We start from the raw sequence: 18,572 nt of genomic DNA, 5'->3' as shown, positions 1-18,572 counted from the left end.
ATCAAATTGTAAGGTCAGCAGAAAAGATGTAAGTGCTTTTTTTTAAATTGTGATTTCTTTCTTTCTTTTTTTCCACATTACTCATCCCTAATGTGTTTTTCAATTGACTTACTGTGCAACAACTGGAGGATAACAGGTTTCATTTCTTGGACTGTGAGCCATTGCTGTCATGGGTGTGTGTTCTGGTTGTTGCTTTCACCCTGTCACGTGCACACCTGCTCCTGATAGCATCTTCCCCACCTGTGCCTCGTTTACCCTAATTACCCCATACATTTAACCTCCTGTCTCATTCTTTCTGGTCGCCAGTGCGTTGTACCTTGTCACGTTCCAGCATTCCTTGTTTCCACGGCACCGACTCATAGTAAGACGAGACCCTGTTCTGATTTTTGACCTTGCCTCTTTGCCTCACGTTTTTTGGATACTGTTGCCTTTTCTGATTGCCTGCCTGTCTGCCTCTGCTCGTATATTAAACTTCTCTTTTTTTAAACTGTCCATCTGTATTGGAGTCGTGCATTTTGGGTCCTGTCCTCTGTTCCGTTCATGACAGAACAAACTGGCCATAACATGGACCCAGCAGACTCCGACCCGGTGCGCAAAGCCCTCCAAGCGTAGGGTCGACACATCTCGAAGCAGGATGAGCAGCTTGCTGCCCTCCACCTTCATCTAAAGGGACTGTCGGAGAATCAGGACACTATGATGAGACAGGTAGCCTCACAGTTTGAAGTTCTAATGAATATGGTTCAGAACATAGAACCAGCTGGCACAGTACCTGATGCCGCCACTGTACCACCGTTTCCATGTGAAGCAGTCACCATGCAGCCACCTGCCACCTCCGCTGCTGTCTGCCCACAGCTCTCTCGAGACCGGAGAGGTTATCTGGATATTCTGGGAACATTAAGCCATTTATCACTCAGTGCGAACTCCACTTTGAGCTGCAGGCAGCTGCCTTCCCCAACGAGCGGGCAAAGATTGCTTTTGTCATTTCCCACCTGACTGGTCGTGCGGAGGCGTGGGCTACTGCTGAATGGAGCCGCAATTCCGTCGCATGTCATTCTTGGGCTTCTTTCGTAAAGACTATGGAGCAAACTTTTCAGCATTCCACACCAGGTCGTGAGGCAGCTCGCTCCCTTGTCACCTTACAACAAGGCAAGCGCAGAGTGTCAATTACGCGATTGAGTTTCGCATTCTACCAGCTGAGAGTCAGTGTAACAACAGGGCACTACTCAATGCATTTTTTCAAGGACTATCCCCCGCCGTCAAGGATCATTTGGTCCCACTGGACCTGCCGACCGACTTGGACGCTCTCATCGCTCTCGCAGTGAAGATCGACAAAAGGCTTTTGGATCGCGAGCTGGAAAGAGTTCGGCGGAAGGATGCGTCACCGCACACTTGGAGGACGAGCCTCGGTGACCAGCCAAACCAAGGCAGATCCCCTGTTGCCGGTCTCAATCCACTGGCTAGCGTCACCACGGATTAACCCATGCAACTGGGCAGGTTCCGTCTCTCCCCTGAGGAACGTCAACGGCGGCTGAGGGAAGGGCGGTGCTTCTACTGCGGGCAGTTGGGTCATTCCGTGAGCAACTGTCACGTCAAGGTTGCCCGTGTACGGTATGGTTGCCAAGGGTACGGGAGCAGTGAGTCTAAATTTCATTACGGAAGACCCTACCCGGGTTCTTCCTAAAGTGACACTCTGCTCTCCTGATCAAGATATTTATACACCTGTGTTGATTGACTCTAGTTCTGATGCAAATTTACTCAACTCCCTCCTCCTTAGACGGATGCACCTTAGAACCTTTCAAGTAAGGCGCCACCGCAACAATTATGCTGCAGACGGCAGTTTTATGGGCAAGATCACTCACCGCACCCACTCACTCACATTGACATTTCCTGATTCTCACTCGGAACGCATTAGTTTTCATGTTTTTGACGCCATGAATTATGACCTTATTTTAGGGCACCCATGGTTGAAATTGCATAACCCCCACATTGACTGGTCCTCTGGGCATGTTATGTCATGGGGCAGCAATTGCGCCCAGAACTGTTTCAAGCCTCCATGTAATGTTCAGGGAAATGTTTCTAATGAAATTCCAAAGACCCCATCGGGGGAGCCTGACTTATCTCAAGTGACCACCTGTTACCATGACATTAGAGACGTTTTTTTCCAAATCAAAAGCCAAATCCCTTCCACCCCACAGACATTATGACTGTGCAGTTGACTTGCTGCCTCGGATCACACCTCCACGGGGGAGGTTGTTCTCTCTTTCAGGGCTAGAACACAAGGCTATGAATGAGTATGTGGAAGAATCACTGGCAGCTGGGATCATTCGCCCATCTTCATCCCCTGCGGGAGCAAGATTTTTCTTTGTGGACAAAAAGGACAAGACCCTGCGACCCTGTATCGATTACCGGGGTCTCAACGAGATAACTGAAAAACAGGTACCCTCTTCCTCTCATCTCCACCGTCTTTGAGTTCCTGGAGAGAGCCAAGGTTTTCACCAAACTGGACTTAAGAAATACGTATAATCTAGTCAGGATAAGGGAGGGGGATGAATGGAAAACAGCATTCAACACACCAACGGGACATTGAGTATTTGGTAATGCCTTTTGGACTCACTAACGCACCAGCTGTTTTTCAAAACCTTGTCAATGATGTCTTGCGTGACATGTTGAATGTCTATGTTTTTGTCTATTTGGACGATATTTTGATATACTCCCCGGATGAGGAGACTCATGTCCGCTCTGTGTTGCAGCACTTACTGTAGAATGAACTTTGTCAAGGCTGAGAAATGTGAGTTCCACAAGGCGTCCGTTTCTTTTCTGGATTTCGTGCTGGCTCAAGGTGAAGTCAAAATGTACCCTTGCAAAGTGGATGCCGTGATTAATCACGCAGACCCTTTGTGTGAAACCCGGTTTGTCAGTCAGCAGCGTTACAGAAACTGAAATCGAGCTTTACCTCCGCTCCCATCCTCACTTTGCCAGATCCCAACCAGCAGTTTGTTGTAGAAGTTGATGCGTCTGATGCCGGAATAGGGGCAGTGCTCTCCCAGGAATGTCTCAAGGATGGTAAGTTACTCTCTAAAAAAGTGACTCCAGCCGAGAGAAATTATGACGTAGGTGACCGTGAACTGAATGTGGTATCGGATAGGGGCCCCCAATTAATTTCACGATTTTGGTAAGAGTTTTGCCATCTAATAGGTGCTACCGTCAGTCTGTCATCTGGGTTTCATCCTGAAACCAACGGACAAACCGAGAGGCTGAACCAGGACCTGGAGACTGAGCTCCGATATCTCGCTTCAGGAGCCACAATCCTGGTCTCAGAAACTGGTTTGGGTCGAGTTCTCTCACAACTCTCTCCCCTCTGCATCCACTGGTCTATCGCCTTTTCACATTGTGCATTGTTACCAACCATCTCTGTTTCCTGCCATAGTCCCAGAATCCACGGTTCCAGCTGCATTGACCTTGGTGAGACGCTGCAGGAGGACCTGGGAGCGATTGCCTGCCAGTGTACCGACCTCTGCTCGTATATTAAACCTCTCTTTTTTGAAACTGTCCATCTGTATTGGAGTCGTGCATTTTGGGTCCTGTCCTCTGTTCATGACAATTACCTGCATTAAGTAAATGACAGGAATGATTATGTGAGCGGCTTTAATACTGCAACTCTTTCTGGAGCAGTGGTGATTATATCGCAGTGATTTCCAACCTTTGTGGAGCCAAGATACATATTTTCTCACGGCAAACCAACAAACAAAAATGTCACAAAAAGTGGATACATTAATTACTGTATGTACTTCCTGCCATCTAATAGAATATCATTTATTTGTTCTGGCTGTCACTTTGCCTCACTGGCATCAATAGATGAATAAAATACATTATTTCTTGGAAATACTTTTTTGAGCATCCATCCATCCATTTTCTGAGTCACTTCTCACTAGGGTTGCGGCCGTGCTGGAGCCTATCCCAGCTATCATCGGGCAGGAGGCGGGGTACACCCTGAACTGATTGCCAGCCAATCGCAGGGCACATACAAACAAACAACCATTCGCACTCACATTCATACCTACGGGCAATTTAGAGTTTTCAATTAACTTGCATGTTTTTGGGATGTGGGAGGAAACCGGAGTGCTCGGATAAAACCCACGCAGGCACGGGGAGAACATGCAAACTCCACACAGGCGGGGCCAGGGATATAACCATGCTCCTCAGAACTGTGAGGCTGACGCTCTAACCAGTCGGCCACCGTGCCGTAAAGTAAAATTTGATATTTACCACGGCACACCTGAAGAACGCTCACGTTACACTAATGTGCCCCGGCACACTGGTTGGGAATCACTGTTATATAGGCATAGTCAAGCATGAGTGATGCAAAGCAGAAGGCAGGTCACATGAATCTGTTATGGTTTTCATGGTGTGAAACACAAAATTTGCTCATGCCTGAAAGATCCATCCATTTTCTATACCTCTTGACCTCAATATGGTCTCAGTTGAGCTGGAGCCTATCTCAGGTAACTTTGGGTGAGAATCGGGTTACACCCAGTCAATCACAGGGCATATGAGAAATATCTATGGAGGTTTAATTCGGCAATGATAACAAAACGTGGCACTCCACAACTAAAGTCCTGGTATGTTTGAGTGATATTAACAAAACAAACAAACAAGCAAACCAAAGCAGAGTAAAGTGATGGTCGCAGTAACGGGATCTGACCAAAATTGTAAATATGTATGTCTCATTCTGGTTTTAAGAGCTACAATAGCTTATACCTGCTGAAGGATCAGATGCTTGGTGCTATTCTTCAAATATGTTGTTGTCTTGGGTTACTTCTTAGAACAACTATACTGGTGAGCTTTCTTGAAAAAACATTTACATTATCTCTCAGAATAGTGATGATTCCAAATGTTTCAATGTGTAGTGCTTTGAAACGACAAAAATAAACATTATTTTTTGTAAGTAAAATGGCTCATGTATAAAAGTTAAATGTCTGTAGAGATGCTGTTTTCAGGTAGATTGTTCGAAGTTTTCAAAAGATTAAACTAAAACAGATCATCACAGAGGGTCGCATCCCATCGAGGAAAAACAAACATCCTCCAGCTGCAAAAGGATGATTTTGCGTGTGTGTTCATGAGGAATGTGATCATGTTGTGTGCTGTAAATTATCCTGTATGGGAGGAAGCTGCGGTTTACTTGTCCTTTAAAGGTCCTTGTGAAGATCCCAATTGTTGAAATCCACTCCCTGTGTGCCTCATCAAGATCTTTCATCTTCATCATTCTCAGTGCATGTCACGTCATATACGTGCAGGAAACCACAGCAGTGGTTCTAGCCACTATCAACATTGATGATAAAAGATACATAAGCTCAAGTTAGTTCCTCAGAATTTCCTTTGAAATTCCAGTGTCACTATAAACGTGTCTGTTGGTTTGGACTTATTGTGATCACTTTTTTTTCTTTTAATGTTGTATGGTCTCTTTTCTCACAAGTTTTTATTGTTGTCTGTTATTGTCTGTTACATGTCAGGCCAAACCAAGCGGCTAGAGATTTGTTAACCCTGGTGAAAAAGTAATTATTTGTAAGTAATCAATTCTAATTGTTCTAGATTGCCCATAGGTGGGAATGTGAGTGCGAATGGTTGTTTGTTTGTATGTATCCTGCGATTGGCTGGCAACCAGTTCAGGGTGTACCCTGCCTCCTGCCCGATGAGAGCTGGGATCGGCTCCAGCGCGCCCGCGGCCCTAATGAGGAGAAGCGGCTCAGAAAATGGATGGATATTGTAGTTGTGGGCTTTTTTTAAACTGTTACCATTTCCAATTTTAGATCAGCGGTTTGAGTAACGCTGTATGCTTTATACAGAAGTATTTGTGCTTTCATGCTTGGAATGATGTTTTAAAGAAGACATTCTTTCTGCGAACAGGATGTGAGGCGCATCTTCAAACAACAAAAGATTAACAAAGCGGCAGGCCCAGACCATGTGTCCCCATCTTGCCTCAAAGTCTCCGCGGACCAGCTCGCACCAGTCTTCACTCAGATCGTCAATAGATCTCTGGAACTGTGCGAAGTACCATCCTGTTTCAAATGCTCCACCATCATTCCAGTCCCCAAGAAACCTGCAATCTCGGGTCTAAATGACTACAGGCCTGTCGCCTTGACATCTGTGGTCATGAAGTCCTTTGAACGTCTCGTGCTGGACCACCTCAAGAGCGTCACAGGTCCCCTGCTGGACCCTCTGCAGTCTGCGGATGATGCAGTCAACATGGGACTGCACTTCATCCTAGAACACCTCGACAGTGCAGGGACCTACGCGAGGATCCTGTTCGTGGATTTCAGCTCACCGTTCAACACCACATCCCTGAACTCCTTTCATCCAAGCTTCTCCAGCTCAGCGTCTCACCTGCCATCTGCCAGTGGATTTACAGCTTTCTGAAGGGCAGGACAGAGCAGGTCAGGCTGGGGGAGGCCACCTCATCCACACGCAGCATCAGCACTGGGGCGCCCCAAGGTTGTGTCCGCTGGTCTTCTCTCTCTACACGAACGACTGCACCTTAGCGCACCCGGCTGTCAAACTCCTGAAGTTTGCAGATGACACCACTGTCATCGGCCTCATCAAGGACGGTGAGGAGTCTGCATATCGACAGGAAGTGGAGGGGCTGGAGCTGTAGTGCGGCCGACACAACCTGGAGCTGAACACACTCAAGACTGTAGAGATGGTCATGGACTTCAGGAGGCGTCCTTCGCCACAGCTGCCCCTCATGTTGTCCAGCTGCCTTGTGTCAACCGTCGGGAATCTTCAAGTTCCTGGGAATTACAGTCTCTCAAGACCTGAAGTGGGCGACCAACATCAACTCCGTCCTCAAAAAGGCCCAGCAGAGGATGTACTTCCTGCGGCTTCTGAGAAAGCACGGCCTGCCACAGGAGCTGCTGAGGCAGTTCTACACAGCGGTCATCGAATCAGTCCTGTGTTCTTCCATCACAGTCTGGTTTGGGGCTGCTGCAAAAAAGGACAAACTCTGACTGCAACGGACAATCAAAACTGCTGAAAGGATTGTCGGTACCCCCCTACTCACCCTTGAGGACTTGCACGCTGCCAGAACTAAGACAAGAGCGTGCAAAATCTTCTCGGACCCGCCACATCCCGGTCACCAGCTCTTCCAGCTCCTTCCCTCATGTAGGCGCTACCAATCAATGCAAACTAGAACTAGCAGACATTCCAACAGCTTCTTCCCTCTTGCAATCAACTTCTTAAACACCTAACCTACAATTCCATTACAACATTCTGGCAATTTTTTGACTTGAGTTTGTTGTCACATTTCTGTGGGGCCAATTATATATTACTCGTGCACTCACTGTAGTAGTCTCGCCACGCTGCACTATTTGCATATCTGTTGTTGACCAATACTGGCCACTCATGCCAGAGTAGCATCTGCTCCATTTGCACACTGATTGAGGAGTATCTGCAACATTTGCACAATCAAATTTGTCCCAGATTATCACACTACTCGTCACTTTAAACTGCATACACTCCTTGAAGTCTCGGCGCCCTTTGCACAATGGTCACTGCACCAGACTATTGCAATATTAGTCATTTGAACTGCTCTAAGTGCTAGAGGACTCTGCATCTTTTTGCACAATTGTCAAAAAAAAAAATGTACCAGCATTACCAGATAACTAGCAACCCTTTATTGCTCAGTGACTGTTTTTTTTTTTTTTTTTTTTTTTTTTTCTCAATGTCTTTATGTCTCAAAAGTGTTCTCTGTCAATTGACTGTCTGTTGTCGTACTAGAGCGGCTCCAACTACCGGAGACAAATTCCTTGTTTTTTGGACATACTTGGCAAATAAAGATGATTCTGATTCTGATTCTGATTATGCACTTTTTCCGCCTTCCAAGAGTATGTCTGTGACAAAATACCCCAAGAATCAAGAATTATAAACACTTTAAGCACCCTATTTTTGTCAGAAATCAGGCTCTTTTTTTTCCTTTTTTTTTTGAGGGGACAGCTGTGTCTCGTGAAAAAAATCAGAACCCTTCCCCCCCACTCCAACCGCACCACTACTGCTGGGCCAATAGTTAGGTAGATTGAATTACCATGACGGCTTGGGCGGGAACTTGCTGGCTGCACTGCTTGTTGAGCCCAGAGTCTAAACAAAATAAGTGTGAAGCTCCCACAAAGATACGATGGATTGTATTTTCCCAAATATCCTTCTCACATAATAATATCATATTATTATGATTATGATTATAATTACTTGTATTTATCCAGTTATGAGGGCAGATTCTTATTTGCAATGCCGACCTGGCTGCAGACAGCAGAGTACAAGGCAAAATAACAGCAAATACAAAGACTAACGCTTTTACAGTATTGTTATGATAATATTACTTTCACCATACGAAGGTATCCGTTTTTACTGGATCCAGTAGCAAGCAAAGGCTGAGACGTTTGTGGTGAATAATTTATTAAAAAAGGAAGTGGGAATTGGATCTCTGAGGCGTAATGGCGGGTTGTCGAGATGGGGAACATGCGGCGTGAGCAGGTGGATGGTTTGGTGGCGTGGTGGAAGGAGTCAGCAAGGTGGGGACACGGAAGCAACACTGAGGACGAGGAAGAGCATGGGAGTCAGAATAATACAAATTAAGCATAGTTTACGAGAATGTGCAAGGCCGGTGTACCATGGTGGAACGTAAATACTCTGGCGAGGATTTCCAGGATCTGGCAGGTTCTTATGCAGGCAGAGATGATGACGGCTGATTGAAAACAGGTGCAATGCCAAGGTGGTTCTGAGAGAGACAGAGAGAGAGAGAGAGAGGGAGAGTGAGGGAGGGGCGCAAAGCGCCACCCAAGCTCCAAAACAGGAACTACAAGGATAGCTCATGACAATTACCATATTATTATTTTTCCTATCGTCTTCCCCTGTTGATTTTAATACGCACTTGGCTCAGTATCTGTACAGCATTCATTGTAACACTTTTTGTGTGTCTCCCCCCCCCCCCCCCCCCCCCATCTGAGAGAACAGCTACTGTGATATGTCAGAGCTGAGAACTAAATTAAAAGTCACAGATAAAATGGCTTACAAGTTTAAATGTTATTGCATTTCCCCGACTCGCATTTCCAGACATGTTAGATAATGTAATATAATGGAACGACATGAGAAAAGTGTACCTCTTCTTGAAACCACTGTCATTCTTATTAGATCGGTTTCTTTTCTCTAGTATATATTTGCCTACAAACACACTGTAAATGTCAGTGAAATGTGAATCACAACTGGCTCATGTGTCTTACATGCAACATAGTACTGCATTTTAATGGCATGAACTAAAAGGTTCATTGGCTGTCGAGTTGAAACTAGCAAATCTAATCCTGTCTCAATGTTACAGACAAATGTGAGAATTGTCTTCTTTGGCCAGCTGAATCAAACAATTTGACAGCAGATCTACTGTATTTTCCAAGGAATAAATATTTTCTGTTTTCATTTAAAATATATGTTGTGTTCCTGTAAATGATCATTCCTCAACAGTACTTTAAGATTTGTCTGTCTTTGATTCTGAAACCTGAGTAAAGTAGATAGGAACAGTGACAGCATGTATTTTATAATATTGCTTACAAATAAAGCGGTGTTTTACTTACTTTTATGGCTCTGGTCTATAAAATCTGGCAAGTGTACTACAACTGTAAAGTTTAAGTACAAAATGACCCATAATAGGTTAGTCTCCCCCTTTTACGGTATATATTCTTTGGCAGAACTGGCTGGATTCCTGCCTACTTGGCCAAATGTCTTTTCCTGTGAATAGAATTATTTCCTGTTCTACTTCTCCTCACAGCTCTTCTTTCTCAAAATATGGTTCTTCTGTCTCATCTTTAAGCGGAGTGCAAAAACTGACAGATCCTGATTTTCTTGCAAGCGCAAGGCTTGGTTTTCCAATCTGGCAGAGCGATCTGGGACAGTGGCATGCAAAGGTGTGTTGTTGGCGGGGCCCAATATACTTTAGTGGTGCCCCTTAAAACCAGTCATCGATGTGGGGGTTGCTGATATCACACCTCCAAAGACATCTTTTCAGAGGAAAATTTGAATCGGTAGGTTTGGATGCCCACCCAAACCTGTTGGAATTCTTATGTGTACCATGCCTAAGTCTGACGCAGTAGGAAGACCGCTAGTCTAATGCGATTTTGGTAACTTTGATCGGGACAAAGGCAGACAGAAATGTGACCTTCGAGAACATGTTTGGTGGATGTCAGACGTATTTCATTCATAAATATGTGAACAGCGGACATCAGACCCTCTAAATTATTTTTGAAATAAATACAGTGAGTGAATTATTATTATTATTATATTTTTTAAATCACTACGCTTGGCTAGCACAGCTGGGGGGGGGGGGGGGGGGGGGGCACGAATGATCGGAGGTGGAGAAAACTGAGGTCTACAGACAATTAATTCACCAGTGGTTATCACCAGCTCATACTCTATTTAAAACGGTAACCGCTCACATTGTCTGTTGCCACACTGGTCAAGAGCAGTGATAATGCAAGGATCGCTGCGATTAGGCATCATCCTCTTATGAACAGGGATGTCTCCGAGCAAGACTGTGAGTGCTCCACATTTAAAGGGAATGCCATTTTGATTGGACATGATTGAAGTTGGCTGTGCAAACCTCCTTTTTTTACATAAATATGCTTGTTTGCGAAAATACAAATACAGCTTCCATATGATGTCCATATGATGGATTTGCATGTAGTGTTTTTTTATATATACTGTAAAGGTCCTAGCATAATCTCTTCAGCAACAAATTTACAAAGACATTCTAAAATCACTTGCACTGTCAGCCCAATCTTCTTTGTATTTGTGAACAAATAGCTGTATTGCAGCGGCACGGTGGCCGACTGGTTAGAGCGTCAGCCTCACAGTTCTGAGGAGCGGGGTTCAATCCCCGGCCCCGCCTGTGTGGAGTTTGCATGTTCTCCCCGTGCCTGCGTGGGTTTTCTCTGGGTACTCCGGTTTCCTCCCACATCCCAAAAACATGCATGAATTGGAGACTCTAAATTCCCCATAGGCATGACTGTGAGTGCGAATGGTTGTTTGTTCCTATGTGCCCTGCGATTGGCTGGCAACCAGTTCAGGGTGTACCCCGCCTCCTGCCCGATGACAGCTGGGATAGGCTCCAGCACGCCCGCGACCGTAGTGAGGTGAAGTGGCTCAGAAAATGGATGGATGGATGGATAGCTGTATTGCATGCGTGTGTGCAGAATCCCCCCACTGTTTTGACAGATTAATTAAAAGTAAAGATGAATTACACGACTCATTTCATATTGGTGTGCAAAAAGTGCCTCTTTTCTTTCTCTCGTTTTCCTATCTTTTCGTTCCTTATCCTATCCTCTTCCTTATCCTATCATTTCATTCCGTACTTACTGTACTCGATATGTGAGCAGAAGAGAATTAACAACTCTCTAAATTGTCTCAAAAAAACATTTTTTTCATGTTGGGTGTTTCTCCTCACAAGTGTCTCCTTTGTGAGGATATTAGATCCTGATGGCCTCAGCACCATCAACAACTGTGGTCTGGACGACCTCTGTGCGAAGTTTATTATTATTCAGTTATGGTCACCACAGATCACTATAGAGATACTTGTGGAAGTGGAAAAAATACCGGCTGGTGTGGAGGAGAAGCTGTTCACAAAGCTCTTGTGGTTATTCAGCTAGAACTGACAAAAAAGGGAGTGTTTTTCTTTCTCAGAATTAACAAGAGTTATCGTTGGCAAAGATAAGCATTGTAAAAGCAAGAATTTGATGTAGATTCTGCTAAAGATACTCTGACTTGATTATACTTTGTGAAATCTAACCATTTTCCTATTGTTAAGGTTCATGGGAAAGCTGAACCCAGCTGACTTGAGGTGGGAGTACACTCTACAGTGGTCGGTCACCAATCAATTATAGTTCACATTTAGACGAACAATCATTCACGCTGACAAACAAACCAATAGAAGACCTTTATTTTCATTGCAATATTTTGCACAATGCAGCAGAAATTGGTTTGCGTCTTTAAGATGGATAAAGTAAAATAAAATTAAATAGAGACCATAAAATTGAGCAAATATATCTCATAAATAAAAATAATAATACAAAAATACAAACATGCGTATACACGAAGCGGCCACGTTTATGCTTATGCTTATTTTTTTTCAACGTAATTAGATCCATTATTAAGAGCTGCATCACAAATTCTACTGACAAAGATAATGGTCAGTTTGGACTACTACTGAAAGGTATTGATATAAGCTATTACTATTATAGGTTTAGTGTAGGTGAGGTGTAACGTATATTGATAAATGAACACATCTCTGACAGTGTAAATCAGGGGCATCACAAGGTTTTATGGATAGAGGGGCTTAAACCCCCGGAGAGGCGCATGATGTGACTGAATATAGTGCACGCGCACAAAATTTCACAGGCAGCTAACGAAGACACAGCAATTGCTTTTTAACGTTTTGGGACAGATTTTAAAACAATACAATACTGAGTAAAAGTTCAAAGTAGTCTTGAAAATATCTGGGACAGGTTCATTTGGCTTGTATTTATCTCTTGGTTCTCCACTTTCTAATCATTACTCTCCTAAATACAATTTCAAGTTAAAGAAGTCTTATGCAATGCACCTTGGCTGAAATGTTTCATGTTATGTCCATATTGAGTTCCAGGTAATTCCTGGACTGTATCACAAATGGCTTTATTCTGTGAATTCCTTTAGACTCACATTTCCAGTAGATGTCACTCCCTAGTTACTCTCTGTATTCAACTGTCTTAATTCCTACAGTTCAATATGGGTGGAGCAGTGATTATTATTATTATTATTATTATTATTATTATTATTATTATCATTATTATTATTACATGTATTATTATTATTATTATCAGAATCAGAATCATCTTTATTTTGCCAAGTATGTCCAAAAAACACACAAGGAATTTGTCTCCGGTAGTTGGAGCCGCTCTAGTACGACAACAGACAGTCAATTGACAGAGAACATTTTGGAGACATAAAGACAATGAGAAAAACAGCCACTGAGCAATAAAGGGTTGCTAGTTATCTGGTAATCCCGGTACAATTTATTATATTTTATTATTTTTTTTTTTTTACAATTGTGCAAAAAGATGCATAGTCCTCTATAACCTCCTTTATCTTTATCTTTATATAAACAGTTCTGGGTTCTTCATCACTGCTGGTAGAAACAATCAGTTAGCTCCAGTCCCCAGCTAACAGCAGAAAGTCCCAGGCTAATACTACTGTAGTGAGCTTGTCAGTTAGAGTGGACCCTGCATATTTGTGGTTTGTCATCCGTGTATTCATCTATCCGCTGATGTTTTTCCTTTTTTCCTTTTTTGTTCTTTTTTTTTGGGGGGGGGGGGGGTGCGGGGGAAACCAAATCCCCTGAAGGCTTATGGTGATTTATCCACGCTTATTCAAAAAAAAACAGTAAAAAAAAAAAAATTTAAATACAAAAAAACACATTTTAAACAACCAAATCATTTAGGGGGCTTAAGAACATTTTAGGGGCGCTTAGCTATTATTGTAGCCTGAATATCACAGACTAAACTGGAATCTGCTGTAGCAATTGAAGTATTGATTTGATTACGTATCTGTGATTTAGTGGCGTCAAGACAACATGTCCTCCAAGGGGTATGTCTCTTCTTCAAGGACGTCAGTTGTTCACCCTCCAAGTGAGACACCCAGAGGTGATGTTGGCTTGCTGCAGCTCCCACATATAAAAGCAGCCAGCCAGAGCTAAATAACAGAGGACATGCTTGTGCAATGTCACTGAGAGGCTGCCTGCTCCAACAGGAATCAGTGAATGTGATGAATTACCAAAGAAGATATTTGGAAGGGACTGAAACCTGGATAGTTACATCTTGGAAAACAACAATGAATCACCGGCAAAGTGAAAGTAATCTTGAATTTTATGGATTTCCAAACTTAAAGGTAGGACAACTTTTATTGTAATATTTTCAGTATTTTCCGTCAACTGTTAAACATGTAATGTATCACAACATAGGCTACAAGCGTCAGACAATTCCGAAAAAAGAAAACAATGTTTAATAATGTTACAATAAAAAAACAGTGCGATAAACATGCTGTTTACGCTTCTTGCTGAATTTCCATACGTCATTCAATGCCCTAGACAGTTTGCATGAAAATCTGTGGCAAAAAAAAAAGGAGATGGTTACAAATGAGATGGCTTTTCCTGAAAACTACTGGCAAAGGGGAGAGCAATGAAGTACATATACCTACCTCAGTAAAAGATTATGATAACTGAGTCTCTAGTTCCTTCAAGGAGAACCTGTGTGTGTTGTAATGGGCATGACTCAGCGTTAGGCTCTTACAAAGCATTTAATTACACATTATTCTCATTTACTGGCAAATCTCAATGCCATCACACATTCCTGCCTTGTTGTGATCTGCCATAATTAGCAAAATGGTCTATTAAAGTCAGTCTTTGAAAGCTAAACCTCCTCCCCAATTGCATTTTTAAAAAAAGTTAAAATGTCAACAAAACGGTCATGTTGAGACGACTACATCGTTGGTATAACGGAAGACAAAATTGAGCTTGGTATGTACTGTAAATATTTACATTTATTACCTCTCTCAAAACTGTTGCGATGATAGGTATTGTTTATATCACCATATGTCAGTAGTTATAGGACTAAAACAAAACTGTGTGGTGCTAATCTGGATGAAAGTATACAGAGAATATTTTTAACAATGAACTGCCCCCACCTCCAAAAAAGCCATTTGCCTAATTCAGAAAGTAAAGCAATTTATGTTGTGTTTTATGTTGTTAATGTCATCAATTTCCTTGTTCTTGTGAGCACGCGCTGCAGATTGCAGAAACTGCCACTTCCCACAATGCTGTCGGGCAAAAAGCACACGTAGTAACATTCTAAGCGTTTTCACTTTTGCTAGCAGTTTAACCTTGCTGAAGGGCTGCGCTCTACTGAGTGCTATTCTATGAATCTTTTCAGCATGCTAAACCTGTCTTTTTCCTCTCAGGACCCTCTTAGCCAAAGAGAACAACACAAGACCTGAAGTTCAGCAGCAATGCTGGCAATCCAACGCTACAACTCCTCAGGCATTTGGGCCTCTTTGCCCCACTTTAACGACAGCGTAATGGTGCAGAGGCCAGAAGTGGAACCTGTATTCTGTAATGGCACCCGTCCAAAAACTAATCCCACATCTGCCGGCATCACTATGACTCTTGGGATAGTGTTCAACGTAGTGGCGCTTATCATGCTTGCCAAAGCCTACAACCGCTTTCGGCGGAGGTCCAAGGCCACCTTTCTTCTCTTTGCCAGCTCTCTGGTGGCGACTGATCTGGCTGGACATGTCATTAATGGAGCACTGGTGCTGAGAAGATACTCAGCAGGGATTGCAAACTTGGCTGACCTTCCCTCGAACTTTCGAAGCAATCTCAAAAGTCATCCAGATGTCCCCTGTTTGTTTTTGGGTTGTTGCATGGTGTTCTTCGGTTTGTGCCCCCTCTTCCTCGGCTGTGCTATGGCCGCTGAGCGATGCTTGGGTGTCTCCAGGCCTTTGCTGCATGCTCGTTTGGTCACCACAGCACGGACAAAGATAGCACTAGCTCTCATCTGGCTGTTGGCATTATGTGTCGCCCTGCTGCCGTTTTTCAGCTTAGGAGCCTACACGTATCAGTACCCGGGCACGTGGTGCTTTATCAGAGTGATGGAGGGTACTCGAGCCACAGATCTGGCCTTTGTAACTCTGTTCTCTGGACTGGCATTGAGCTCACTGGCCGTGGCCTTTGTGTGTAACACCATCAGTGGGATCACCCTAGTGAGAGCAAGGCTGAAGAAGAAGTCCACCTCTCATTGCAGCTCGGCCAGGTCCCACGACACTGAAATGGTGGTCCAGCTGGTTGGCATCATGGTCGCCTCGTGCATCTGCTGGAGCCCTCTGCTGGTGAGTTGCAGCCACAAAATCACACAAGCACACCAGCCAACAAAAATATTACAGAAGAGAAACAATGATGATCTCACGTCAATTTACTTACAAATGTACTTACTGTGAATGGGAAATGTACTCACTGTGAACTATTTCATTGAACACAAAGCTTTTCTGTTGCATGAATGCCAACAGGTGGATACTCAGGTTATTTGTGCCTTCTTCCGTATTGTGGAAGATCATTAAATAGTTCTGCCTCTCACTAAATAACGCTGGTATCAATAGATGAACTAAGATACATTATTTGTTATTTGTAGTAAATACTCCCCCCCCCCCCCATGTCACACCACTAATTTCCTGTGACACAGTGGTTGGGAATCACTGGGGTCAATAGTAGCCTTGATTCATCAAAACTTTTCATAGTGTCAATGTCTGGATTTGTTTTTGTTCCCCAAACACTGGAGGCTTAATTTAATATTTTATGTTATGGTCCTTCTGATAACTCATTTATCATCTACAATACTATAGTGTCCGCAGTATAACTGACGATGACATGAAGGCTAACATATGTATCATATTTATAACTAAATACTTACTTCAACCAATTAAAGAACGGAGATTTACCAATGGCAAAAAATGTAAATATATGTACAACTTAAAAAATGCAAGGGCTGAACGACAAAATAGGCATTTGATCCATGAACTGAACAATACATTTCCTGGTTGAATTACAATTGGTATTTTAACAGTCCTCGTCATTAGGCTGTTCATATTTTGACATCATGAGACCAAGACAACACCGAACAATTGAGCAACAGACCTTGGCATTGCAAGGTTTCAAACTGAATGTTCTCTTCGGGGGAGCTTGAGTGTCACAGAGTGTCATTAACAGGTTGCAACAGAGAGACTTGGACGAGTCACAAAAGGCATAGAAGCAGATGTTCTTGAACATGAGTTGGACAATTCATTGATCAAACACCTTGTGCCAGTCAGCTCTTTGTTAAGAGAACACCAAGTTGTGCAAAATGTACTGAAACATTGAACAGAAGAAGATCAAATTAAGTTAACCTGTAAAGGTTCAAGTGCATTATATGTTCATTCTAAAATTTCACCCGAAAGCCATATCTCCAATATCTCTTGTGAGTAGTTCATATTCTGGTACAGACAAGTGTGAAGTGATGATCTGGATTGGCATTGTTTTTCATGAGTGGCAGTGTGGTTTTCAGTAAGCATTTATGTATGTAATTGTACGTATACAATCTCTATAAAATTACTGAATATTCACACACCTGAAACTTTATTATTATTACAATCTAATTAGGTGCATCACACCAAGCATTATTTACTTTTACAAATTGGTAATAATGTTACATTTTGATTGACACTGTCAAAGAGATATTTATTGAACAATTGTATTTATTATTGTAGTTATTTGCAGTGGCGTACCATGGCACTGTGTCATACCGAGATGTGTCTCTAACAAGTATTATTGTGCTTATTGCACTAGAGTAGAGCTTTACCAGATCACAATGGGAGGATTTTTCCATTATTTTACCCCTCTAGCTAAATATGATCAAACCACAATAACAGCTCTCAGTGTCATCCAATGTAGTTGTAAACCACTGGGAACACAGTCACAAAGATTTTTTTAAAAAAAGGCTTTGTTAAACCTCAAGATTTTGCATTAGTACTTAATTTTCTTTTCACTTATATATGCAGGTGACACCTGCAATGCATGATTAATGGATTGATTGATTGATTGTTATATTTTAGATACAGTATATTAGTATTAGCTGGCACAAGTCAGATAAGCCTAAAGTTTTGTCATTAATTGTCTATAGGTCTTTGGACTGATGTCAGCCACCCGGTCCTACAATGGCTCCCTAGGCCCTGACAGGGACACCTACAGGGCTTTAATGGTAACTGGTGTCAGGATGGCTACTTGTAACCAGATCCTGGACCCGTGGGTCTACATCTTGCTGCGCCGTGCCATCCTCAAAAAGATATACAGCATCACTAAAAGACAAGCCAGTTTGAGAGGAAGCATGCTTCGATCTTTCCGTTGGGATGTCAGCTCTTTTCAGAACTCAGAGAAAAACAATGCTAATATTTAAGAGACCATCATCATGGCATCTGGCACCAAGCCTGGACCTGTTAATCTTGGTGCAAACTTTATACTCCGAGGGACTTAACATAGAAGGAAAAAAAAACCCACTTGAAATATCAATGAATGACTAATGTTGCCTGCTTGGATTGTTTGTTTTGGAGGCCACTACAGTGGGGAAAGGCCCCAATCTGTAATGAACTGGTCAGTTTTTATTGCAATGCAAAATCTATACGTTTGCATTGAAGCTTGTCCTCTATGAGAACAAAACCTAATTCAAGATTATTTGGTGAAGTAGACCTTTGTGTCAAGTTTTGTCTAAAATGAAGACTCGTCCACAAAGTCAGAAAGCAAAGAAACAAAATAATGTGAATTGCAAACCCTAAACATATTAAATTAAATGCTCAAGGATTAAATCAAAACACTTTGAATTTACCACATTTTGAAGATGTTAAAGTGTGTGGAAAAATGTAAATTTTTTTGTGTACTGCAGTTGCATGAATGGGATTATGCTTCTATTGTGGATATCTTAAAATAAACT

At 42.7% G+C, this 18,572-nt stretch overlaps 1 protein-coding gene across 1 annotated transcript; it reads left to right on the top strand.

Moving 5' to 3' along the window:
- Window positions 1-13,739: 13,739 nt before the first annotated feature.
- On the top strand, window positions 13,740-18,572 carry ptger1b (prostaglandin E receptor 1b (subtype EP1)). The gene is made up of 3 exons (XM_061750269.1): window positions 13,740-13,950; window positions 15,019-15,945; window positions 17,769-18,572. The coding sequence occupies exons 2-3, from the start codon at window positions 15,067-15,069 to the stop codon at window positions 18,039-18,041; spliced, it is 1,152 nt and encodes a 383-aa protein (XP_061606253.1). The 5' UTR covers window positions 13,740-13,950; window positions 15,019-15,066; the 3' UTR covers window positions 18,042-18,572.

Source organism: Phyllopteryx taeniolatus, chromosome 16, assembly GCF_024500385.1.
Source record: "Phyllopteryx taeniolatus isolate TA_2022b chromosome 16, UOR_Ptae_1.2, whole genome shotgun sequence".
Lineage (NCBI taxonomy): Eukaryota > Metazoa > Chordata > Actinopteri > Syngnathiformes > Syngnathidae > Phyllopteryx > Phyllopteryx taeniolatus.
Note: the sequence above shows the minus strand (reverse complement) of the source record. Positions and strands in the feature narration are given on the sequence as shown.

Coding starts and splice junctions, on each gene's coding strand:
- ptger1b (XM_061750269.1), top strand. CDS start 15,067: ATGCTGGCAATCCAACGCTACAACTCCTCAGGCATTTGGGCCTCTTTG. Junction 15,946..17,768: donor TCTGCTGGAGCCCTCTGCTG/GTGAGTTGCAGC, acceptor AATTGTCTATAG/GTCTTTGGACTGATGTCAGC.